Source organism: Schistocerca nitens, chromosome 10 (genome assembly GCF_023898315.1).
Source record: "Schistocerca nitens isolate TAMUIC-IGC-003100 chromosome 10, iqSchNite1.1, whole genome shotgun sequence".
Taxonomy (NCBI): Eukaryota; Metazoa; Arthropoda; class Insecta; order Orthoptera; family Acrididae; genus Schistocerca; species Schistocerca nitens.
This window is the reverse complement of record NC_064623.1, coordinates 10480418-10507070: the sequence shown is the minus strand read 5'-3', so window position 1 is coordinate 10507070 and position 26653 is coordinate 10480418. Positions and strand designations below refer to the sequence as shown.

The 26653-nt window shown below is 45.2% G+C and overlaps 1 protein-coding gene across 1 annotated transcript in view; it reads left to right on the top strand.

The window, feature by feature from the left end:
• The first annotated feature begins 17130 nt into the window (after window positions 1-17130).
• Window positions 17131-26653, top strand: part of LOC126209795 (keratin-associated protein 5-1-like) — a 178003-nt gene continuing 168480 nt past the window's right edge. The window contains exons 1-2 of the mRNA XM_049938933.1: window positions 17131-17178; window positions 19393-19889. Coding sequence (XP_049794890.1) covers window positions 17131-17178; window positions 19393-19889 — 545 coding nt within the window. The remainder of the gene's footprint in view (window positions 17179-19392; window positions 19890-26653) is intronic.

Below are 26653 nucleotides of genomic sequence, written 5' to 3'. Positions count from 1 at the left end.
CTCCGCAGCGCGTTTATTATGGGGCAAAAAATCTCCACATCCAGACATAACACTAAAGAGCTTTCAAATGTTTCTCAACTTTTTCGAATTTAATCAGTTAGTTTACCGAAAAATGTTAAACACATATTGCACCAACACAACTATAAAAAATAAACGATAGTTAACTGACGGAAACCGATTGGTTTTGAGTTCCATGTCCTATAGAAAATTCGAATTGAGCTGTCTTAGTCATTTGTTACGTGTTTTGCTCTTCAGCGTTGTTAGTCCCTCCCCAATATGGTCGTAGTGATTCTCTCTCATTCCCGCTCATCAGATACTACGAACAGTAAGAGTAAACTTACCCGAATGTAAGCAGTCCGCCGTGAGTTGGAGCGCTATCTAATTGTGGACGGCCTAAGTACACACACACACACCCATGCACTACTGTTGTCTTTGCTGTGTTTTTACATCCGATAGCTCCTGCCAGACGTTGAAACGAACATATCAACAAAACTTGCAGATTTCAGGGCATTAAATAAAGACGTAACTGGTAACAGGTGTAGAAGGCTCATTACAACCGCTAATGAAATAAATGATTGGAGCACAGTTCCTGTAGTGAATACAACTGAGGTACCGTTAGGTATCGTGTCCTGACCCTAGGGACAGAAGCCGCTCTATCGCATAGCGGATGTGTACGGATTAGCTGCATTATAACCGCAATATATTTCTCACTCTGGGATAGTAAACAAGCTTAACAAACAGTTTTGGATTCCTTTTGTCAGTATTTCTGTAAAATTTTTTAACCACAACCATATTTTGTAGTGCTTTAACAGTTACTTCCTTTCACTTAAATGAGATGGTTTGGTGAAGGTAAGAGAATGAAATCGATTAGTACAGTGTAACATATACAGGGTTATTACAAATGATTGAAGCGATTTCACAGCTCTACAATAACTTTATTGTTTGAGATATTTTCACAATGTTTTGCACACACATACAAAAACTCAAAAAGTTTTTTTAGGCATTCACAAATGTTCGATATGTGCCCCTTTAGTGATTCGGCAGACATCAAGCCGATAATCAAGTTCCTCCCACACTCGGCGCAGCATGTCCCCATCAATGAGTTCGAAAGCATCGTTGATGCGAGCTCGCAGTTCTGGCATGTTTCTTGGTAGAGGAGGTTTAAACACTGAATCTTTCACTTAACCCCACAGAAAGAAATCGCATGGGGTTAAGTCGGGAGAGCGTGGAGGCCATGACATGAATTGCTGATCATGATCTCCACCACGACCGATCCATCGGTTTTCCAATCTCCTGTTTAAGAAATGCCGAACATCATGATGGAAGTGCAGTGGAGCACCATCCTGTTGAAAGATGAAGTCGGCGCTGTCGGTCTCCAGTTGTGGCATGAGCCAATTTTCCAGCATGCTCAGATACACGTGTCCTTTCTCGGCTCCTGTCGCCATTTTGTCTCACTGCGCTCTCGAGCGCTCTGGCGGCAGAAACCTGAAGTGCGGCTTCAACCCAAGAAAACTTTGAGTTTTTCTACGTATCTGTAGCGTGTCGTGACCATATGTCAATGAATGGAGCTACAGTGAATTTATGAAATCGCTTCAATCATTTGTAATTGCCCTGTATTTTAGTATCTTCAGTTCTGAGAGTCTAACGAAACTTCTCTTTGAACATAGTTCTGCAACAGTAATATAGTTTGAAATTAGCAAGATAAACAAATGTTCTACATATCCTTCATCATCCAGCCAGGGAAATTTAGCAGTTGCCGATTCAAGTAGTTAAATACCCTAAACTTCATACTTCTCTTATAAATGAACTGTACAAAACGGGATTCATATGCCTGTATCGACGGCTCAATAATGTCGCTGAAATGATCAGTTGCAGCACTGATGCCAGCTGACGAGTCACATAAGTTGCCAATTACTTAACATTTATTAGGAGTAAATACTTCCCTCTTCTCTTGAAACTCACTGCCAGAAGTAAGTATCTCTTTACAACGCAAGAATCCATACTTTCTTATGCATTTATGTGCTAAGTAGCCAGTAACATATGCTACTGAACACTGTTCAGAAGAAAGATCTTTTCTGAGACGGAGACAGGAACAAAGAGTGTCAGGGATTTCCATGTCTCCAGAGCCGTTTAACTGCTGAGGATCATAATCTTCTTGTTCCAACTCACAGTTGTTCAGTAACAATACTTTGAAAGTGTCGGTCTCGCAGTTTGGAGCATCATGTTTCATTAGTGTAGTACTGTCCGTACCCGGTAGCTGAGTGGTCGCCGGCAGGGTAACTCAGCGTGTTCGGTCAGAGGGTTAGCTGCCCTCTGTAATAAAAAAACTGAGTTAATGGATCAACGACGAACTGAACCGGGTGTCTTGCGACGTCCGCCCCGAGCAGATACAAAGAACGAAGACGAACAAAATGAGATTAAAAAAAAAAAAGTGGTCAGCGCGACGGAATGTCAATCCTAAGGGCTCGAGTTGGATTCCCGGCTGGGTCGAAGATTTTCTCCGCTCAGCGACTGGGTGTTGTGTTGTCCTAATCATCATCTCCTCCCCACAGACGCGCAAGTCGCTGCAGTGGCGTCAAATCGAAAGACTTGCACCCGGTGAACGCTCTACCCGACGGGAGGCTCTAGTCATACTTTCTTTTTTACGTCAGTCCCTAGGTTTACACACTACTTAATCTAACTTACGCTAAGGAAAACACACACACACATGCCCGAGGGAGGACTCGAAGCTGCTACAGGGGGAGCTGCGCGAACCGGGGCAAGGCGCCCTAGACCGCACGGCTACCCCGTGCGGCAATAAATCGGAAATTGGGAGACTAGCAAAAAATGAATCAATATTACCGCCGCGACAGGTATTGCCACAATCAAACCTGCTGTTGTCTCATGTCATACTTTGAGACGAGGTCATCAGATTAGACGAACATATGATGAAACCTTACTGCAAATAAGACAGTAGAAGATGCACGTAAAAGAAACTTTAGTTACCAGGTAATCAAAGCACAAAGAGTTTCTGAGAACGCTTTTCGTGTCATGTGTTTCGCATTCAGAGATTTTTTTTTTTTTACACACATAAATATGAAACTTCAATCTGAACACAAAGTCATTTCAGTTTGCTGCTGCTTGCACAACTGTCTTGGAGAGGAATAGCAGTCCCCACAGCCTTAAAAAACAGGTCTGTCACAAATTAATGAACTGCCCAACGACAACATGATACCCTTGGCAGGAGTTGGCGGTTACACCGAAGCTGAGGGCTTCACTGTAAGAAGCGGATTCACTGATTACTTCAATGGAACGAATTTAATCGACGTTCACAGCACTGATCACAAGAACAAGATCCAACTCGTGATAACTATGGTTAACAATTTATTACAAATGTAGTTATACATGTGTTACATTGGACATAATAAAAGACATTTCTAATTACTTGTTTTATTCATTTTTCTTCCGATTTCTGCCCTATTTCAGTCCTTTTTCATTTGATTTATCCACTCGGCGTCGGCAATATTCCACAAAATTTGCTTTTCGGAAACCAGTTCGGTAAGTTCCTTATCCTCTGAGGCAGAGAATCGGCCAGCCGACATTTCTGGTGATTGTTTCTATAACAACTGTGTTAAAAATTGTCTGTTCTTGCCTGTGCGCGCGAAAAAAGCAGTGCAGCTGTCGTCTCGCTGGTGCCGAGTTCGATTACCCCCGCTCCTCCGGCCAAGTGAATCGCTGCGACGTGCGGGACAGACTCCTTCCGAAGCACGCAAGCATTTCTCGCAGGCAGAGCCCGCTGCCCCAGTGCGTTGTCTGCACTCCAGTCTCGTACGTTTGCATTGTGCGAGTGGGCAGCGGGGTCTCGCACGCGTTTTGGGCAGTACGCTGCGGGAAATTCCCACAGGTAGGAAAACGCAGCCCTAGGGATCCTCGCGTTTGCACAAGGTTGCCACATATTTCATCGAATGGAGCCACATCTAGCTGCTGGAGCCAAAAGTGTGGGTGTGAAGCTGTCGCCGCCTGGATTCTGTTCCCTGACGAGATTTGCCTGCCGCAGCAAGCGCTCGCTCAGTCTGTTGTGTACGTGATCTCGGCTCTTGACAAGGTGGACCTCCGAACACTGAATTCCCTAACGATTTCCAAGATAGAACGTCCCATCCGTACAGCTGCAACTATCATTCCGCGTTCGAAGCCTGTCATTTCCTGTCCTACGCACATTATCACGTCGATCTTCATTAATCCCGAAGTCTTCCTGAACGCGGAGAGTCACTAATGTCAAAACGATCCTGCTCATAATGAGAAAACCATTTACTTGCCGTGTTGTGCTCAATGGCATTATTCCTATACACGGCGCAAATGTTTCTCGCTGTCTCCACTGCTCTCACCCCTATAATGAACTCCAACATATCACTCCAAGTGATATGTCATGCTATTAACTTTCTGCTTGTCATATGCTGTCGTTTATATTTTACAAATTTGTTTGTTAAACTGTTTTTTTAGTCTTTTTAGTCTGTTGCATGCTATTTTGTGTACTGGGAAGCAGGTGATATATTTATTATCCTGTTTTCCCTGGTCAGAAGGTTAAAATAGTTGACTATGGTCTCTCGCCTAGTGGACAATTGCCGCAAATAACATTTAATATAACAGATTTAGTACTGTACGCATTCAGTTAATTCGAGTTCAGAAATCTTGGCTTTCGTGTGGCTCTGCAGTAAGCCTGGATAATAATCAAATCTGGTCATTTAAGTGTTTTTAAAGTTTCGTTTTGAATTTGTATTTTTAAGTGCCTGCTAAGTTGCATATATACTAGGTAATTAATGTTTTATTCCGTTCGTCTTAGCGCGGGATTACAGATTCTTATGTGTTCGCGCGTAAGCACATACTGCTTCTCAGGTTTCGGTTTGGATTTGCGATTGGTTATAAGTCAGCTGGTCAGGGTGACCGAAAGTCCTGAACCCTATGATGGATTGTGTAATGGGTTATTGTTCGTTACATGCTGTCTTTAACGTTGTTATTTCAATATACCGATGTGTGGTTCGTATACCAGGTAGCCGCCTCACGATTACATTAGTCCTAGCCCGGAGTATTGATTGCGCATCGCGTGACCGACTTTCTCTGTGCGTTTCCTTTCCTGTTTGGTCTTTCGTTGGCGGCCGAACTGAATTTGGCTTCTACGCGGACGAGTTTCTGCCGCGCTAGAGGTTCCTTGGTCCGTTATTCCGTCGCGGAACTTAAGACAAAGCCGCGCCATATCGTGTCCCGGGATACAAGTCGAGTTACTTACCGCATCTTTCTCGGATATTTTGGCGTCAGCCAATAGAGTCGAAGCACCCCAGGAGTCCCCTAGTCCTAATGTATGGAGAGATCAATTAATAACTTGGGCATTACTTTGTATACCTTTATTGGGGACAACATTTACCTCGTTCTTCCTGTATATCAAACTGCCCCTTGTTGTAGCTGTGTTGACGATCTTATTACACTGTTCATTAATGGCAATGCAATATTCATGTACTACTGTGTGTTTGCAAACCGGAAAGTGTTCCGCCTTGCTGATTATGCTGTCGTAATTTTAGACGTTACCATCTTCTGTAATGGGGTTGGAATCGTCAAGGTCTGTTTTTTATGATAACATTGTGTTCCAAGTTCTTACGAAAGATTGAATTAATATTATAATTATGGTTAATTAAGTGGGTTTGTTTTCGTTGGGAGTCATGTGCCTTCGATGTTAACTCACTGTTTATTAACTTTCAACACGCAAAATCTCTGTTCACATTTATTAATACCGTAAAATTGTTTGGCAACCATTTTGCTAAAGATGTTTAATAACCGGCTAAATTGTTAAGTTTAATGGTTAACAAAACTTTTCAATAAAAAGGTGAATGAAGGTTTGTAAACCCGTAGTCCAGTCCTTCCCGAAATTCGCGTAATCACCGTTCAGTACACATGCTAAGGTGCTGCTCCAGTACAGTTGGGGAGCCTTTGCAAGGCTGTTAGCTATCTAACGGCTTCCAGGGGCAATAAAAATTTGTCTATCAGTATTTCATATAAATGATAACTGAATTTAAAAAAGTTGAAATGCTGACATAATCTACTCACTAAGATCTGTAAACTTATGTGACACAGGTATTACAGTGGCAGGGCAATTTACTGTGGACGAATACCGAGAATATGTTCATTCAGTGTTTGAGGATTTCAAACCTTGCTGAAACTGCTTCTCACTGATAGCCCCTACAAAAGGAAGAATGGAAAAACGTTTATCGCTCAATGTTTATCGGTTACTGCATTTTCTCTGCTCATGCCGTAAAACTGTAACATTAGGCATGACGCTTTCTTTCTCACTTACTAGCTTACTCTAGTTGCAACACATTTCACCTACTGTATCAACACACAACACTGAACGTATCTGCGGAATTGTATCATTGAATGACACACAATTCTGCACACATGGCGTCATAAGCATTGAGTTGTCTGCAGCTTAAAACGGAGCTGAAATTACCCAGAATAAGGTGCCCAGTGTTTCATAATAAGAACACTTAGCGACTTGCAACAAACTTTAAAAAAAGGTGCTTTAATTTTGACCAAACCAATCTTCAAATTTACTTACTCAGTTGATCAGTCAACAATATTCTTAGAATGATGACAACTAGAACAGGACATATGACAATAAAAAGAAAGCACTCCGTCTTCAGCCCACGAGTGGCCTACCGGTACCATCCGACCGCCGTGTCATCCTCAGTGGAGGATCCGGATAGGAGGGACGTGGGGTCAGCACACCGCTCTCCCGGTAGTATGACAGTATTCTTGACCAAGCCGCTACTATTCGGTCGAGTAGCTCCTCAATTGGCAGCACGAGGCTGAGTGCACCCCGAAAAATGGCAACAGCGCATGGTGGCCTGCATGGTCACCCATCCAAGTGCCGAACACGCCCGACAGCGCTTAACTTCGGTGATCTCACGGGAACCTGTGCAGCCACTGCGGCGAGGCCGTTGACTACCATATGACAATACCCCCCCTAAAATGAGGTTGCTTCAGTATTGCGTGTGATGGACGCGAGCAGACCTAGGATTCAAATCAATACGAGAGATCTACGAGACAGGAAATGACATAGAAATGTACTCAACTTTGCACTGCGATTGAATTCCAGATGCTATAATTCTCCACCGGAAAGATGGGATCACGCAACAGTGACAACATAAACAAAGATGTAAGGGAGAGGACGGGGCCTTAAATATCTCTCTGCCCCCGTGGTGCTCTGCTCCCAGTATGCTCGCGTCGACCGCTGCCAACTATCTCTAACACAACACACATCGACGGCAGACAATATTCTGAGACATAAACTACACAACCTTATCTGGAGAACAGGTGAGCAATACAACTGAACTGAAACAAATGAGCCTCCGTGAGTTACTTGGCCAGTGACAGCCCTTAAACTTTGATTAATAAGTTCGCTAAAAATTGCCCTAAAGTTAAGATGACAAGAATTATCTCCGCGCACATTTTCACGCCAAACTACCAAATGAACTGCAAGGTAGAACAGAGGACGTATCTCGGCGTGTCTTGAAACGCCAGAGCCGAACTTACTACCCGTTGCACTTCTAGCTGCGTCTGTAACCACGCTTCATGTCGGTTGGTTGGGCGTAGCCACACTTCCTCAAATGCGATCAAGATAGTTAGTCACGACACCGAGGTAAGTGATAAACAGTGAAAACGATTCCAAAGTATTTTTAGTACACTGGCATATTGAACTGAGCGGCACGAAACCCACTGAAGCAACTCGGCGACTCCAATTCAATCGGCCGGCGTAGCTTACAGCAGAGTCGAAGGAGCTTGTCCTTCCGACCTCTAGGACAACCAAATCACCGTGGGCGGTGGACCTGCCCTCACGACTCAGCACACCGTAGCCGCTGGCCCCGCACCTTCCTTGTCCGACTCGTCCTCTTGCCGTACACAGTCCCACGTGACTCTCGATCGCCGCCGATCCCAACACACCTCCCCAGCAGAGCGCACGCGCTGCCGTTAAATCGGCGCCGCTGGAGATGAGCAGAAGACAAAGCATCGAAGTCGACTCAAAGCTCGATGGAAGCTGGCGCCAGAAACGCACCAGCTCAGACGTTTTCTAGACTTTTTTCCCTTTCACGTGCTTAACTTCAAATATCTGTAGAGCAATCAGAAGTTTGAGGCTCCTTCTTACATTTGAATTCGATTCGTTAAAGTATTCGTTTAAAGGGGGTTTGAGTTTGCTGCCATAAGGTGTCGCCAGCACAGCGGTCGGCAAATATGCAGCTCGAAGATCGACGGTAGGTGCTGGATGAAGTGCGCCTGTGAGGAGCGAGGCCAGAGACAGACTCGCAAGCAACGCACCGCCAACGCCCTCTCGACCGCAAGTATTTAGGTCGCCGCCATAGGTCGGAGGGATCAGTCTCAGTCTCAATCACTAAGTCAGTCTCTCAGTCACTAGCTCAGTCACTGACAGACTGACTCGACTCACTACTCCAAGTTGGCGTTCGTCATTCATCGCGGAGTGGGCTTAGGCTTCGACAGTACGTAGCTCCAAACTATAGCCATATCACCGATATCGTCTGCAACAGGACTATTATTGCGGAAGACCTTGTACCACAACACACGGACTTACTTAAAGGTAAGTAGCTTCCTGTTGATGTAAATAAAGAACCCTGTTAAACCATGTGTGCAGTTGTGTTTTAGAAAGAGGATACCGGCCACAAAACAACATCCTCTCCGTTGCTTCCCACGGTACAAGGCTCAATAACGGCGACGAGAAGACAGCATTACTAGTTTTAATCTAATCTGATAGTACATCGAGGAAAGTTGCCTCTAGAGAGGAAAGTTGGAAGAAAACTGCCTGTGAGTCGCTGCCCCCTTATCTGGCCGCCGTTCGTTATCGCTGCGCAGTATTCAGTGAGGAGACTACAGCGGCTCGTGATGGAGCTGGATCCTTTATTCAGAACGAGCCGACGGCCTCGGCAGCGTTAGAAGACCACCGCGGAAGGCGCGGGAAAGAATGTAAATGCGGTCCAGAGGGCGACTCGCAGATTCCCGCGCGACTGCGGGGGCAGAGAAATGGCCGGCGTTTTACAAGGGGTGGGGTGGGGTGGCGTGGGAGAGAAATATCGGCGGCGCTAAGGGCCCGTCTGGCGGGGCGCCAGCGCCGGCCGCTATCAGTCTTCCAGGCGCCTCCAGGAGCCCTGGAGCGGGAGGTGGCAGTGGGTGGGTGGGGGGCCGGGAGATCGCGCCCCGCTGATGCGGCAGCCCCGGCTGACGGCGGCCATCTGAGGCTGCGAGCGGAGCTGATGACGGCGGCAGGCAGGCAGGCAGTGGGCGTGTGAGGGGGGGGGGGGGGGCAGCGCGGCAGCCTCTGAGGTGTCACACACACAGTGAGCCACGCCACACGTGCACTCAATGTGAAAACACCTGTCTCTCTGATGTCACTCATTTGAGGAATTACGCACACACACACTGGTGGGAAAAAAATCAGAATACCGAGCAGGATCTGGGCGACATTAACGAAAGTTCGTAGGCGCGTTTCTACACATGGAAGACGACGTGCATCCGAATTTCGCACCAGTCGCATAAGACTGCACCTAGTAGCACCACTATAAGGATTCAAATCAGGTTTAAATACACGCTGTAAGCGGAGGTCAGTGTTGGATACCTTTGAGATTGGACGTGGCGAGTTAGCCAAGAATGCCTTTAACACGACAAAGACGCCACTATCAACACCACACTGAACGAGGTCGTGTAAAAGGGCTACAAGAAGTTGGACTTCCTTCTACATCTACATCCATACTCCGCAAGCCACTTGACGGTGTGTGGCGGAGGGTACCCTGAGTACCTCTATCGGTTCTCCCTTCCATTCGAGTCTCGTATTGTTCGTGGAAAGAAAGATTGTCGGCATGCCTCTGTGTGGGCTCTAATCTCTCTGATTTTATCCTCATGGTCTCTTCGCGAGATATACGTAGGAGGGAGCAATATACTGCTTGACTCCTTGGTAAAGGTATGTTCTCGAAACTTCAACAAAAGCCCGTACCGAGCTACTGAGCGTCTCTCCTGCAGAGTCTTCCACTGGAGTTTATCTATCACATCCGTAACGCTTTTGCGATTACTAAATGATCCTGTAACGAAGCGCGCTGCTCTCCGTTGGATCTTCTCTCTGTCTCTCTTCTATCAACCCTATCTGGTATGGATCCCACACCGGTGAGCAGTATTCAAGCAGTGGGCGAACAAGTGTACTGTAACCTACTTCCTTTGTTTTCGGACTGCATTTCCTTCGGATTCTACCAATGAATCTCATTCTGGCATCTGCTTTACCGACGATTAATATTATATGTTCATTCCATTTTAGATCACTCCTGATGCCTACTCCCAGATGCTTTATGGAATTAACTGCTTCCAGTTGCTGATCTTCTATATTGTAGCTAAATGATAAAGGATCTTTCTTTCTATGTATTCGCAGTACGTTACACATGTCTACATTGAGGTTCAATTGCCATTCCCTGCACCACGCGGCAATTCGCTGCAGATCCTCCTGTATTTCAGTATAATTTTCCATTGTTACAACATCTCGATATACTACAGCATCATCCGGAAAAAGCCTCAGTGAACTTCCGATGTTATCCACAAGGTCATTTATATATATTGTGAATAGCAACGGTCCTACGACACTCCCCTGCGGCACACCTGAAATCACTCTTACTTCGGAAGACTTCTCTGCATTGAGAATGACATGCTACGTTCTGTTATCAAGGAACTCTTCAATCCAATCACACAATTGGTCTGATGGTCCATATGCTCTTACTTTGTTCATTTAACGACTGTGGGGAACTGTATGAGAAGTCTTGCTGAAGTCAAGAAACACGGCATCTACCTGGTAACCCGTGTCTATGGCCCTCTGAGTCTCGTGGACGAACAACGCGAGGTGGGTTTCACACGATCGTCTTTTTCGAAACCCATGCTGATTCCTACAGAGTAGATTTCTAGTCTCCAGAAAAGTCATTATACTCGAACATAATACGTGTTCCAAAATTCTACAACTGATCGACGTTAGAGATATAGGTCTATAGTTCTGCACATGTTCGACGTCACTTCTTGAAAACGGGGATGACCTGTGCCCTTTTCCAATCTTTTGGAACGCTACGCTCTTCTAGGGACCTACGGTACACCGATGCAAGAAGGGGGGCAAGTTCCTTCGCGTACTGTGTGTAAAATCGAACTGGTATCCCATCAGGTCCAGCGGCCTTTCCTCTTTTGAGCGATTTTAATCGTTTTTCTATCCCTCTGTCGTCTATTTGGATATCTACCATTTTGCCATCTGTGCGACAATCTAGAGAACGAACTACAGTGCACTCTTTTTCTGTGAAACAGCTTTCGAAAAAGACATTTAGTATTTGGGCCTTTAGTCTGTCATCCTCTGTTTCAGTACCATTTTGGTCACAGAGTGTATGGACATTTTATTTTGATCCACCTACCGCTTTGACATAAGACCAAAATTTCTTTGGATTTTCTGCCACGTCAGTACACAGAACTTTACTTTCGAATTCGTTGAACGTCTCTCTGAAGGAAGCAGAGGATATTGTTCGGTGGCCGGTTTCCTCTTTGTGTAACACAACTGCACGCATGTATTAACTTGGTTCTTTCTTCATAAGAACAAGAATTTCCAGTCCGCTATGTACACTACTCTGGTCGCAATGTGCTCCCTGAGACTGAGACCCTATGGCTGATGACTCTGTGACTGAGTCGGGCTGTGACTGACTGCGCCCTCCGTTCTGCAGCGGTGACTAAGTACTAGCGGTCGAGAGGGCGTTGGTGGCGCGTTGCCTGCCAGTCTGTTTTCGGCACCTCTCCTGATAGGCTCACAACGTCTTTGCCGCCCGGAGTGCTGGCGCCAGCTTGTGCCAGCACAAATTCTGGGACTCGACAGGAAACTTGCAGCAGACACTCATGGAATTCAAGGGTCTGATTAACACTATTTATCTACGATGAGAATACTACACTGAAGGCTAATTCTAAACATTGGAAAAAGCAAAGGAGGCAATTGGATGCACGAGAGAAATCAGGGTCTGAAGGCACAGGAGCAGGTGCTAAGAGAAATACCTTACACGGGGCAGCCGGTTAAGTACAAACTTCAGAGCAGCACTCCGAGTGAGGGAAACAAACATGTCGGAGCTCCCCCAGGCTGACCACGAGCGATTCAGAGTTGGCACCCCAGCGAACTCACAGAAAACTTCCTCTGAATACCAAAACATGGGTTTTTAAAGAATCATGGCAGCGCACCATTTCTTCCTTTCTAGGTCGACCCACCAATCCACTGGCGCTTAACAAGCTTCGACAAAACTGTCGGGTCAACCTGCACCCCAGGCCGCCTCTGTTCAACCAAATTTAGATTCTTCCCCAACTCCTTCTCGGTAGCTAGGAATGCTTCTGGATTTTACATCAACAACAAGTTTGGTATCAACAGCGTCCAGCTGAAAGCTAAACGTCACTGCCACTCCTATTGTGGCCAGCAACGTGTTTTATGTCACTTGGCCCCGTCCTACATCCTTCTGTCGGTGGGGCCTGCTGTAGTAGCATTCTAAGCTGTGTAAACCGACTGATGTTGCAGTTCTCAGGAGCAACTATCAGCCTTGCTGCCTTCGCTAAGACGTGCCTTTTCATAGTGTCTAGACGGTGTGGGGTTACCAGTTAATTCTCTGAAGTGGAACTTCTGCCCTGGGACAGCTGCCCATAGCGCCTACAATTTGCGCGGCTCTAGTGTTACTGTTTGTCTCCGGTAACCTAAACGCTACCACTTTTGCCTGCTCTCTGCATTGTGCCTCTGATTTTCTTACCTTGCAGTGCCCCTGATGGCTCCAAATAGCCTTAAGCGTAACAACAATAAAAGTCTTCGTGTCATCAATATATGACAGAACGTACAGTCGCAAGAATATGGCGCTCCAGATGGCGAAGTGGCGCAAACGAGATGGAAGACCATCGTGTTTGGTGTTTGGCTGTGGCAAATCGTACCACATCTGCAGCAGAAATCTGAGCAGTTGGCACCACAGCGACATAACGAACTGTTACAAGAGGGTTACTTCAAGGACAGCACCGAGACAGACGCTCTGTAGCGTGCATTCCACTGACCCCAAACCACCGCCATTTGGAACTTCTCTGGTCTAAAGCAGTAATCCATTGGAGGGTAGGACGAAGGTCTGTTGTGTTTTCCAATGAAAGCTGTTTTTCCTCGGCGACAGTAATGGCTGTGTATGCGTTACAACGAAGCCAGCTGCGGGTCTGTAACCGTACTGTCTGCGTAGTACACACACTGGACCGACACCTGGAGTTACGGTCTGTGGTGCGATTCCGTTTACCAGCAGAAGCACACTCTTGGCTACACCACGCACCCTCTCTGCAAATTTGTACGTCTGCTGATTTGGTCTGTCGGGCTGCCACTCATTAACAGCATTCTAGGGAGTGTTTTCCAACAGGGTAACGCTCGTCCATTTCTGTTGTAACCCAACATGCTCTACAGAGTGTCGACATATTGCTTTGGCCTGCTTGATCAGGAGATACATCTCCAATCGAGCACATATGGAACATCATCGGACAACTCCAGCATCAACCACAAACCGTCCCTGTAATCATGGAACTCCATCCCACAAACTGACTTCCGGCACCTGTACAACAGAATGCATGCACGTTTGCACGCTTGCATTCAACATTCTGGAGGTTACACCGGTTATTAATGTAGCAGAATTTCACATTTGCAATGGCTCATCTCTCACGTACATTAACCTGTGCTCTTGCAGTGTCAATCACTTAAATATGTATTCCCGAAATTTCATTACTCTACTTTAATTAATTTTTGGGGCTGCGATTATTTTCCGTCAGTGTACATTGTGCTCTTGTATGACAACTTTTCTGGGTATCGGAAAGCCCAGAGTGTATGAATCAAGTTTGCCTTTACAAGCACCGATCACATGAGACCCTGTCTGTTCATGAGACGTGGAAGGCTGTAGATATCGTGGTGGGCCAGACGACTGATCCGTCCTACAACAGGTGCGCAACAAGTCTCGAAGCTCTGTCAAGGCACCTGCCAATGCGTTGCAGTGTGCATTGTGTTGCACATCGAACACCATCTCAGAGGGCTTTAATGAAGGCAACGGCGTCGGTGATGGGAGAAACAAGTCTTCACGTGTATCCACCTTCGTAGTGTACACATCCCCCTTTAACCAGCCCCATAAACAGGAGTCTAATAGGGTTAGATCTAGTGGTATGGCAGACCAGTCAACGAATCCATCACGGCTACTCCATCGTTGAGGAAATGTGTTAATCAGATACTGGGATACTTGTCTGGTACAGTGAATTAGTGATCCGTCGTGTTGCGGGTACAATTGTTATCGTAACTGTAATATCACATCTTTCAAAAGTGCAGGTAGGTGTTCTATCAGGAAATATGCGTGTGCTACGGCTGTCGTGCGATTTGCCAGGAACATAGGCCCTATTACTAGGTGATCAATCATACCACACGAGACGTTTACTGAGAACCTAACTTCGAACCTTGTTTCGCTTGTGTCGTGTGGGTTCTCCGTCGCCCACATATGAGAATTGCGGGTGTGCATGGTACCACTGGATGTATATATAGCCCCATTTGTAAATAAAGTGTGTTCCATGATATCTCTATATACAGCCAACCACTCACAGAATTGTTGTCTGCTTAATGAGACACTTGGGTGCAATGTTGCTTGGGCTGCACATGGAATTGATACAAGCCCTCAGAAAGTAATACATGCCAGACTCTCCTTTGTGGAATATCGGGCTGATGAATAATGTGGTGTGTACTGGTGGTGAGACTCCATTGTACCACTGCCATAATGTCGTCCTTTCCTCAACTGACTGCGTAGTCTCACGTTCTCATGTTACTTGTGCATTGGGCAGTGATTCACATAATTCTTGAAAGTCCCTGGGAAATACCCTGGTACAGGGTGTTCGTCAGTCAGGGAAATGTCTCTAGTATTCCACCACAGCGGCATGCGCACTGCCATCACAACACCCATCCAGAAGCAATATGTCTGCCTATTTTGCAGACGTCAACGTATGCGGCATGTCGGTATTCACGGAGGACACAAATGGACTTGCTCAGGCACGATAGGGCACGCGGCCTCACGACTGCCCACTGATCGTACCCACGACTGCATGCTGGATGCACTTCCAGCTGTTGGCTTCATGCAACGTCACAGTGCTGCCAACCTCGTATGGCACGGGTCAGTCACCCGCCCCACCATTATTCTGTCCACCACAGCGCCTACACAGCGTTTCAGCAAGTAGTTTTCACACTTGTCGTCAAAGCCATTCGTGGATGTGTGTACTCTTCAAACCGCTCTAGTTCCCTAACGATCAAAAATTGGACACATGTTCACAGGACTTTTCCGGTTTATTTTCACGCGTAGGATCACCTCAGAAATTAGGTGACATTCCACCTGAATCTCCCTGTGTAAGGAGTGTAGTCTTGTCGGAAACTGAAATGTGAACAGTTCGCAGTAGAGAGAAGAAAAAAAATAGAAGCTTACGAAATGTGTTGGTCCAACATAATGCTCGCGATTAGACGGATAAATCAGATAAGTAACAAAAAGATATTGAAGCGAAATGGGGACAAAAGAAATGTACAGCATAATTTGATTAAAAAATGGGGTCGATTGATAATAGACATATTGAGGAATCGAGGGATGGTTTGTTTGGTATTTTAGGAAACTATGATGACTAGAAACTAGTAAACCGAGGCTTTGTTACAGTAAGGAGGTCCAAGTGAATGTACATTACAGGAGCTATGCAGATGGTTCAAATGCAGATTCCATATTCACAGATTTCCAGAAACTGTTTTCCATGGTACCACATTGTTGACGAAAAAAAAATGGCTCTGTGCACTATGGGACTTAACTTCGGAGGTCATGAGTCCCCTAGAACTACTTAAACCTAACTAACCGAGGCAGGATTCGAACCTGCGACCTTAGCGGCCGCGCGGTTCCAGATTGTAGCGCCTAGAACCTCTCGGCCACACCGGCCGGCAGCTGTACAGAGATGAAGAGGTTCGCACAGAATAGAGTAGCGTGAAGGGATGCAGCAAACCACTTTCTGGGCTAAATAAAACAACAACAACAAAGTAATGTCCATTACGTTCTGTGTTTTATATATTTCGTACACTTCGGCTTTTGCTGTGTCACAGGTTGTGGTGCTTCCTTGGTATGCCGACGGCTTCTGATGGCAGCCCTGGGTTGATCTCGTATCGCGTGTGGCTGCTATTTTATGATTTCATTTTTACAGCTTGTTCTACTGGTGATTTTACGTGGGCCAATATTTTCATACTTTTATTTCTTCCTGTTGATCATATAACTTCACAATATATTGACAAACATGATTGTCATCAGTCTCCTTCCCTACTCGTAACAGCGTGCGTAGTACGTGCTTTGAGGAGTTGTGTATGGACTGAGTGTTAGGACTTCGACTGTATACTCTTTGGCGAGGTATGTTTACACTCTGTTGTCTTTGCCACTCACAGTGAACGCGAGCAGCAGTTGTGTACGCGTGGAATTACTTGTGAGCAATGAGCGGTTCTTTCCGCGCTGTTTGATTTGTTTTGGGTTTTTAGCTCACGTGTGCTGTCCACATGCTTCTTACATATCGTCTGTTCTTTTTATATTCTAGGTGTAGCCCACCTATTTCCGAACGTCTTAAGAGTTTTTTTTTCTGACATTCACCTATAGCAAATAATTTCTAATCCACGTAGTCACGTGACCGTTTTTATGTTGTGGCTCTACAGTCAATTTACTTGTACACATTTTGTATATTTTATAAAATTTGCCCTATTTCAGTGCGTTGTTTTGTTACAGGTTTCGATGATTGTCGTGAAAACTCTAGGGCGGACAATAAAACATCTTTTCTAACGGAAGTGGCGTTCTACTCTGCGAATGAGAAGTAACGGGAGAGCTACCAGCATTTCAAGAGGTAAGTCGTGAGTTTCTTTCTAAAAGTGTATAAACGTGTATTTTTTGTGTCACAGGATAGGTTACTCTCTAATCTATCGGTATATGATGACTTCACATAAGCCCGTGTGATCTGAGGGTTGATTGAACGTGATTTATAGCGGCTTCGCGATTATCGGTGATGTGGGAACGAGGATGCATAACTGGAGGCGTGTTTGCAGAGGAATCGGTAAATAAAACATACGCTGCGGTGGTCGTCCCCTTCGGTAGCACGTAACGAGCGTAGTTTAGTCCAGGATGGGATGAAGTTAGCGTACAGTCAGGAATGTAACCACACACACAAGCAAAAGGCGCGGTCTAGGCGCTGCGAATTGTTTCGTACAAGGATGTCGCACTAACATAAAGAACAGACCACTTACCCATTCGTGCCTGTCTGAAAAAAATATTTTTTAAATTTTTTATTTATTTATTTATTTTTAACAGCAAATGACGGGTCGCATGTAATAAATTTGCTGGCACGAATTTCCACTTTGAAACTGGTCAAATGAAACGCCTGTCCAATTTTAGAGGGTCTAATGAACGACGCAGGAGAGAACGGTAGATTGTTTCAATTTTTAACTGCAGACGTCGTTCATGTGTTTCGTATAAAATAAGTCGGTTACATCTTGTGGATGGTGGCTCAGCTGACCTTGCCTAGTAGACGTATAGGTCCAGTGGAGACGACGTCTGTAATGAACATGTGACGGTACTGTATAGATCCAGTAGAGGTGACGAGTATGTTGAAGACTGGGATACTGTCGTTCTGCTTTAACGAGTAACATCACCGTTCACATCTCTTGTTTCATTTTAAATAAGTTTATGGTGACAGATTGATGTGTAGTGTAGCCCGCCGCCTAGGTTAGATTGTAAGGTGTCAGTGTATTAGTCGTCCAAGCCAACGAATGTTTCCTAACAATCTGTTTTTTTAATATATTTTGTGTATTCTAGAGCTTTAATAACGTCCTTGATGATAGTCGCTATCTTATACATATGCCATGATATTTCCACGTTTATAATATGTTTGAGGGCGTTAGTAACAAGAAAAAAACCAACTACTCCCGTCACAGATCGAGCTAGTTTGCAGACTTTTGTTTGCCAATTCTTCTTTCGTGTTGTCTCTGACGTCATCCGCTGGTCACATCAGGCGGCTCGAATTTCCGTCGTGTTAATGACGTCTGCGGTCTGTGCATGCATATTGCATTCTTTACTAATATCCATTTACATCTACATTTAAGTGCGTAGTCCCACGTTAGTGAACAGCGTGTGGCGGAGGGTATGCTTACTGATCTAGAGAAAAGTGACTGTACGTGTCCTAATCTGTCATCTAATTCTCGTAATTTATTCCGGACCCCTGCGCGAGGTATTCGATGCTTGTGCAGTCTTCTTCTGATGCAGGTTCCCTTTATTTATCCAGCATAATTTCGCGAGGAGTACGTCGTTTTCCTTCCATTTAAGTTCGCCGAATATCTCTGTTAGATTTTCGTGTGGTCTACACCGATATGTTAAGATTACAGCCGTGCGTCTGTGATTTCGTTCCAAGTGTACTGGCACGTACACTTGATAGACTCCAAAATGCTGGAACAGTGCCCTAGAATTGGTCGTCTAGTGCCTTGTGTGCGATATTCTACATAGACGCACTGCACTTGCCAGAACCCTTCCAACAACTCTAAATCTATTCGCCTTCTCTGTCAATGGCTTTGACGCTCCGTCCCATTTAATAGACTATCGTTTCTTAGTACTATTCATAAATTCACGCTGTGACGTGTTCAAAATGTTGACTACCTGTCTTGTAACTGGATACTGTCTGGTTGTTTACATGTGCTGTAGACATTACGTTGCATTTATCCAAATTTAGAGATAACTGCCACTGGGTCAACCGTTTGCTCCGATTCCACTCGTCAGCTTTGACCCGTGACGTACTGTAACTGTGTTGTTTCATGCCGTAACGGAGCAGCGGCGTATTTGCAATGTATTGTGGTTCTAGAACTGCGAAGACGCTCTCTGTGGTGGGATGGTTATGTTTCTAAATTGGTTGCGAGTGATTTTAGTGCGGAATTGGATTTCAGTGCTGTCTGTTTCTCGGTGCTTGTTTTTGTTCCGTTGTCTGCCAGTTATTTTAATGTCCGTAGTTGTAGTGGCTACTGATTGGTTTTAGGTTTTGAAATTGTTACCCTGTCGTGTTGTCATGGTTTCAAAGTTTTTTTTTTTTTAATCTTACAAAGAAATTTACTAGTCGTTCGATCGTTGCTGCCATGGGAGGAGGTATCGCTCCACAATGAAATTTCTCGTGTTATACTGTATTCCTTGTGGAAGAAAGTGCGAAATGTAAACAGCGCACAGAATTTATGAAATTGAGCAAAGTCTAATTTATGAAACTGAACAAAGTCTGTGCTTCTAAAACTAGTGCGTGTGCGTGTCTGTGTGCGTGTGCGTGTCTGTGTGCGTGTGCGTGTCTGTGTGCGTGTGCGTGTCTGTGTGCGTGTGCGTGTCTGTGTGCGTGTGCGTGTCTGTGTGCGTGTGCGTGTCTGTGTGCGTGTGCGTGTCTGTGTGCGTGTGCGTGTCTGTGTGCGTGTGCGTGTCTGTGTGCGTGTGCGTGTCTGTGTGCGTGTGCGTGTCTGTGTGCGTGTGCGTGTCTGTGTGCGTGTGCGTGTCTGTGTGCGTGTGCGTGTCTGTGTGCGTGTGCGTGTCTGTGTGCGTGTGCGTGTCTGTGTGCGTGTGCGTGTCTGTGTGCGTGTGCGTGTCTGTGTGCGTGTGCGTGTCTGTGTGCGTGTGCGTGTCTGTGTGCGTGTGCGTGTCTGTGTGCGTGTGCGTGTCTGTGTGCGTGTGCGTGTCTGTGTGCGTGTGCGTGTCTGTGTGCGTGTGCGTGTCTGTGTGCGTGTGCGTGTCTGTGTGCGTGTGCGTGTGCGTGTGCGCGTCTCTCTCTCTCTCTCTGTCTGTCTCTGTGTGTCTCTGTGTGTGTGTGTGTGTGTGTGTGTGTGTGTGTGTGTGTGTGTGTGTCTCTCTGTCTGTGTGTGTGTGTGTGTGTGTGTGTCTCTCTGTCTGTGTCTGTGTCTGTGTGTGTGTGTGTGTGTGTGTGTGTGTGTGTGTGTGTGTGTGTGTGTCTCTGTCTGTCTGTCTGTGTGTGTGTGTGTGTCTCTGTGTGTGTGTCTCTGTGTGTGTGTCTCTGTGTGTGTGTCTCTGTGTGTGTGTCTCTGTGTGTGTGTCTCTGTGTGTGTGTCTCTGTGTGTGTGTGTCTCTGTGTGTGTGTGTCTCTGTGTGTGTGTGTGTGTCTCTGTGTGTGTGTGTGTGTCTCTGTGTGTGTGTGTGTGTCTCTCTGTGTGTGTGTGTGTCTCTGTGTGTGTGTGTGTGTCTCTGTGTGTCTCTGTGTGTCTCTGTGTGTCTCTGTGTGTCTCTGTGTGTGTGTGTGTGACCTGTCTAGATTTATTTCTTTGCTAACTTTTGGTGGCAAGTATTTTTGACCTTTATTGTGAGAATGAAGTTCTTCATGTTCGCAATTTTCTCCGAGATGGGGTACCGAAATTTATTTTGTAGTTTTTCTTTATTTTGTGGTTTGTGTTGGCAGTTGAAGTTCATATTTCGTAGTATACAGTCGTGAATATCGTGGAGTGTGTTGTAGTTTTTTGGCCTGGTTAGGTTTTGTTAATAGCTAGTTCTACTAGCTATGGGTTGTTGGTATCGTCGATATCGACTGAGCTACGTAGGTGAAGCTAAGTTTCCGACACCAGGTTTTCTAGTTCTGTGTAGGATCCTGGTATCGCTGTCTTCATGTGAGCTAGGGTCAATTGAGATACTCGATTCCAATTGTGTTTCTTGTAACTCTTTGTTCGGTTTATTGTCGAGGCTGCGTGTGTGCTTTTTTCGGTTTTGTGTAACTTTTTTTGTAATGATTTCTTACTGTCGTATTTGCAGTTCGTCCTCTCCCGAAAGCTCCTAATTACCTCTGTTGGCCCGTTCCTTGCATTTTATCAGTGGATTGAAATATTTCACGTGTCAACTACGGTTGTTTGCGGGCATTACGATCTTTCTTGTAGTCGCCATGTTGATGACGTCATGGAGCAAATCACGCGGGTGCAATGGGACAGTGCGGCAATCCCCGTACCATTCACTACACCAAGTGAGAATGTCGTCAGTTTTCTGTATCTCCTCGGTCTAATCCAGCGACGACAGTCTTCTGCAGAAAAGAGCATCGTGAGCGCAGTCTCGCGGTGGACCTGTTGGGCGCGTTGCTTACCAAGACTAATAACATCAGAGGAGCTGTAGCGGCCCCTGGGGCACACCCGACGTCTCTTCCGCTTCCGTAGGAGGTCAGCCGTCCACTATAGCCTAGCGGGTTCCATTAATCAAATATTCACTGATCCAGTACACTCGGTATTACGACAGTGTGCCACGTCGTCTTCAACTAACCAAGAATGTTCGATGAGCTAGGGAGACGGAATTCAGCTGTCCATCTGTGTTAGTTTTAAGACAATAGATTCCAAGAGCTCGCACGTTTGCACCACAGATATCGCAACTAATCGTCATCCAAATGCTTTCTTGAAAAATGAAGATACGATCAAGGTTTGTTGCGCCCTCCAGTGTTTCCCTCCGACAATCTCTTCCTCGACCGAGCGCTCTTCCTTCGCTCTTGTTCTGGCTGACGATACTTCAGAATTCACTTCGATATATGCTCCTTTCCTTTCTTGCACTCTCACTGCTGGTGTTTTTGGTTTGTTTCTGTACTTCACTATTTTTTTCCACTATGACTAAATACGAAGAGTGGAAATTTCAAAAGTATTAAGTGCAAGTTTTTTGTTGGTGCGTGGGCAGAGCTTTTTGAGCAGCGACAGAGATTTTGCAATTATGGCGAAACAAGTGAAGTTACACCTTTGCTTCGCAAGATTTACTCATTGCCGTTGATACAGCTAAAGCTAGGAATCGATTCGGTGTAATTATAGTGCATACAACTGACTTCACTGACTTTACATATGCTGCTGATACACTGTTGTCAAAGCAGGCGTGTAATATCTCCCAATGCCGGGTTATTAGTGTGTCTGAGACTCACCCGTCTCAAACAGATGTGTAAAAAGTATTCTTAGTCTGAAACAGAATAATGGAAAAATGTCATTGCATTCAAAAGACGAAAGACTGTCTGACGTATGCCATGATGTTTATAATTTGCAAAACAGAAAGACTTGTTGACGTTAACGCCTTTTCTTCCTCAAAAATAAAGTAATTTTTACAGTAAATTATGCATATGACCTCAAGAATGGTGTTGTGTAACAAAAAGGACCATTGCCGAGATTTTTTCTTGAATTTAATTTGATATTTTCTCGTAAAATGTTTGAGAGGCGAGAAATGGTATTTATTGACAACATTTGTACTAGTTAAAAAAAACTAATTACTGCTCTATTTCTGTAGTTGCATTATGACAGCTAAAACGTGGTGCATCGTTATTACTGGCGCTTGAAACGAATACTTTCATATTAACTTTTACAATCAGTGAATTCCTTCGTATGGCACTTTCGTCGTTCTTAATTATTTATTTATTTTCTTACTTCTCTCATTATTTTACTTTGTTTTTGAGTGAGCAGTATAATTGTCTGGTGTCACAATACCTTCTCATTTCTGTAGATATTAATAAGTTATGTACAAAAATAAATACTTGTTTTATTTCCCTAACAAATGTGAGGCCTGTCACTTGGAAAGTTTCCACTCTTGTTACGTTTGTTTCGTGATACAATTAACTCTCTTCCTGTCACATATTATGCAGCGAGCTACTGCCTTCAGATAATTCCTCTTTACCCTTTCCCCTTTCGGCATGTAGTTTCGTAACTGTCCAGGATTCACACTCTTACAACAACGTTGATAGCTGCCATTACTGTACACCGTTTAAGTAGTCTCTCTCTTCCCCAATTCTTAATTGCTTTTCGTTCAAGACAGTTGGAAATCCATAATTTTGTATTGAATTCATTATTTGATATGTAAGCTGTTACTCCCATGATACGGAAATTTGCTAACTTACTCTATTGTTTTCTTATTAATCACTGTTTTAGCTCTACCTAGTTCTCGTTCTCTAAACGCCATCACTTTCGGTTTCGACGTCGAGGAATTCTGATCATAATCAACTGGTTGTTGTTTTGAGAAACAGGTCTAGCCTGTTCTGTAGATAGTGTATTCTTTCAGTTAAAATCACTTCTTCGTCTGCAAGAAACATAGTCTCTAGAGTTGCTTTATCTACACATGTCAAAAGTTTTGCATCATCCCGGTTCCCAGAACTCCTGAAGATAGACGCTGACTGTGGATAGTGCAACACACACACACACACACACACACACCCTTTGACTGTTCAGAGATGTCACTAAACCCGCCCAAAGATGTAATATACAGTGCATGAGCAGCGCCTATTAGACGGAGGGGGCCCGACAGCCGATCAGTTCGTCATTCCACCATGTAGGAGGTACACGGCTCGTGTTGCTGTAGTTCAACCATGCCTAGACGGTCAATACCACGGTTCGATTGCGTCCGCATTGTTACTTTGTGCCCAGGCGTCTCGGAGTGAACCAAAGCGATGTTCGGAGATGGTGATACAGGGAGACAGGAACTGTCGATGACATGCCTCGCTCCGGCCGCCCAAGGGCTATTACTGCAGTGGATGACCGCCACCTACGGATTACGGCTTGGAGAAATCCTCACAGTAACGCATCCATTTGAATAATGCTTTTCGTGCAGCCACAGGACGTCGTGTTAACACTCAAACTGTGCGCAATAGGCTGCATGATGAGCAATTTCACTCATGACGTCCATGGCGAGGTCCATCTTTGCAACGACGACACCATGCAGCGCGGTACAGATGGGCCCAACAACATACCGAATGGACCCCTCAGGACTGGCGTCACGTTCTCTTCACCGAAGAGTGTCGCATATGTCTTCCACCAGACAATCGTCGGAGACGTATTTGGAGGCAACCCAGTCAGGCTGAACGCTTTAGACACACTGTCCAGCGAGTGCAGCAAGGTGGTTCCCTGCTGTTTTGGGGTGTCATTATGTGGGGCCGACGTACGCCGCTGGTGGTCATAGGAGGAGCCGTAACGGCTGTACGATACGTGAATGCCATCCTACGACCGATTGTGCAAACGTATCGGCAGCATATTGGCGAAGCATTAGACTTTACGGACGACAATTCGCGCCCCCATCGTGCACATGTTGTGAATGACTTCCTTCAGGATAACGACATCGCTCAACTAGTGACCAGAGTGTTCTCCAGACATGACATATGGTCAGCGTATAAATTAAATACATTAATTCACAGAGTGCTGTCTTGTCTGAGTCACGACTACACTACAGCTACCGTTTGTGTATTATAAATTTTAATATATTTTCTCTCCTGCGTACTTCGTGTTACTCTTAGTGATTGAAACGGAAGTCCCTCGCCCCAGTTACACGTGAAATAATTCTGCCCGTGGAAGCTTGAGGCTGAAAGCTATGAAACAGCTGAGTAATCCGTAACACAACCGACTGTTCGATTAGAAACATTCTTTCCGCATTTACACTCTGTTTAATAATGTGAAAAGTCGTGGGGGAGAATACATTCCATCGTCTCGTCTGTTAGCGGATTTTTACGCTCTGCATTTGTTTTTGGATCTCGGTAAGAATGACTGTTTGAAAGTCTGTGTCCGAGCTGTTATTCAGTGGATATACTGAGAGGCCCCCCATGTCGAGGAAAAGGAGAAATACTAAACTTCTCGGGAAGCAAAGGAAACACTGCAGTTCTTAAAATTATGCTGAAATTCCGGTTTTCTCCTCATTTTTCTTTAAAATGGATGTACAGAGAAGAATTCTAATGCGCGGTAGACAATCGTCATACGTTCTCTTGATGTTAAAATTTGTTTAGCAAACATGTGGGCTTTTTCAATATGGACAAAAATCAACCAAATTATGCCTTCTTTCCATTCTCTTTGGAATTATACTCCACACACAGTTAATTTTTGAAACTTATTGGCCAATTGTGTGTCGATGTAGAAGCTCTGCGTGATTTCATCTTTTGGTGATAATAGCTGAAATTGCCTTAGGCCATGCATTTTCTTGTCATTTACAGGCATATATCGATTGTTCTCTCTGTTTAAAACAGTGCTGACAACATAAAATTTTAAGAAAGGCCATGTCTTCTGCACAACTGGGAGTTTCTTATTGATACTATGCTAAACTAAGTCCGAACAGGCCTCGGAAGGCTCAACGGCACCGACCGGCAGCCGTGTCATCCTCAACCACAGGCGTCACTGGATGCGGATATGGAGAAGCAGGTGGACAGCACACCGCTCTCCCGGCCGTATGTCACTTTACGAGACCGGAGCCGCTACTTGTCAAAAAGTAGCTCCTCAGTTTGCCTCACAAGGGCACAGTTCAGCCCGCTTGCCAACAGCGCTCGGCAGACCGGATGGTCACCCATCCAAGTGCTAGCCCAGGTCGACAGCGCTTAACGTCGGTGATCTGACGGAAACCGGTGTTACTGCGGCAAAGCCGTTCGCCTCTTCCATACAATGACTGCATAAAAAAACAGAAAATCCCGGAACACATGGGTTTCTCTATATCATGATCGGTCTGTACTTTTAAAGTAGAAAATAATAGAAGACTCAATTTTGTCAAAATAGACGTGGGGTTTCTCTGTATTCCCTTTCAGTCAGTCTAATCTTGTCTTCGTCACGGTCCCTACGGCATCGATACGTAAGGGAGTTGCAGTACATTCCTAGATTCCTCACTTAATACTGCCTCTCGAAACATTGCAAGTGGAGTTTCACGGTCAGTTTTTGTCTATTGTCAGTGGTTTGACAGTTTAGGTTGCTTTAGAATGTCCATTACACACTCCTACTGGCGAAACAACCTGTGACTATTCGTGCTGCCCTTCTTTGTGTACTAATCAAAACCATCCTGACACCTTGTCTAATGCGGAATTGACCGCTAGGCGTCACGAAAGGCGAACCCACCAGTATAAAAGGAGAGGGACGGGACCACGTAGTCAGTAGAGGAAGAGGAAGCAAAACCAGTGCTTGACGTCAGAAGTACAAGCAGAAGAAATAAAACAAATTCACTATAGTCGGGGCTCAACTGATCCCGTCACTACATGATATAGTAGGGGAGATCGTTATGTCTTGGGAGACTAACCAGACTTTCGCCTGTAGTAACAGTAATTTATAATACAACTTCTTATTCTGTTTGTAAATGACAGCATTAGCTCATTGTGTGCTACAGTCATATTACGAAATTATATTACGAAATTACGTACACTACTTAGGGAAGGAAGATTTCTCCAAACACGTAAAATTGTTCGCACGTAATACATGGTCACGTACCTAATAACAAATATTTTCTCTGTATACACTGAGGAGCCAGAGAAACTGGTACACCTGTCTAATATCGTGTAGGGCTCCCGCGAGCACGTAGAAGTGCCGCAGCACGACGTGGCATGGACTTGACTAGTGTCTGAAGTAGTGCTGGAGGGAATTGACACCATGAGTCCTGCTGGAGTGACCATAAATCCGTAAGAGTATGAGGAGATCTCTTCAGAACAGCACGTTGCAAGACATCCCACATACGCTCAATAATGTTCATTTCTGGGGAGTTTGGTGGCCAGTGGAAATGTTTAAACTCAGTGGAGTGTTCCTGGAGCCACTCTGTAGTAATATTGGACG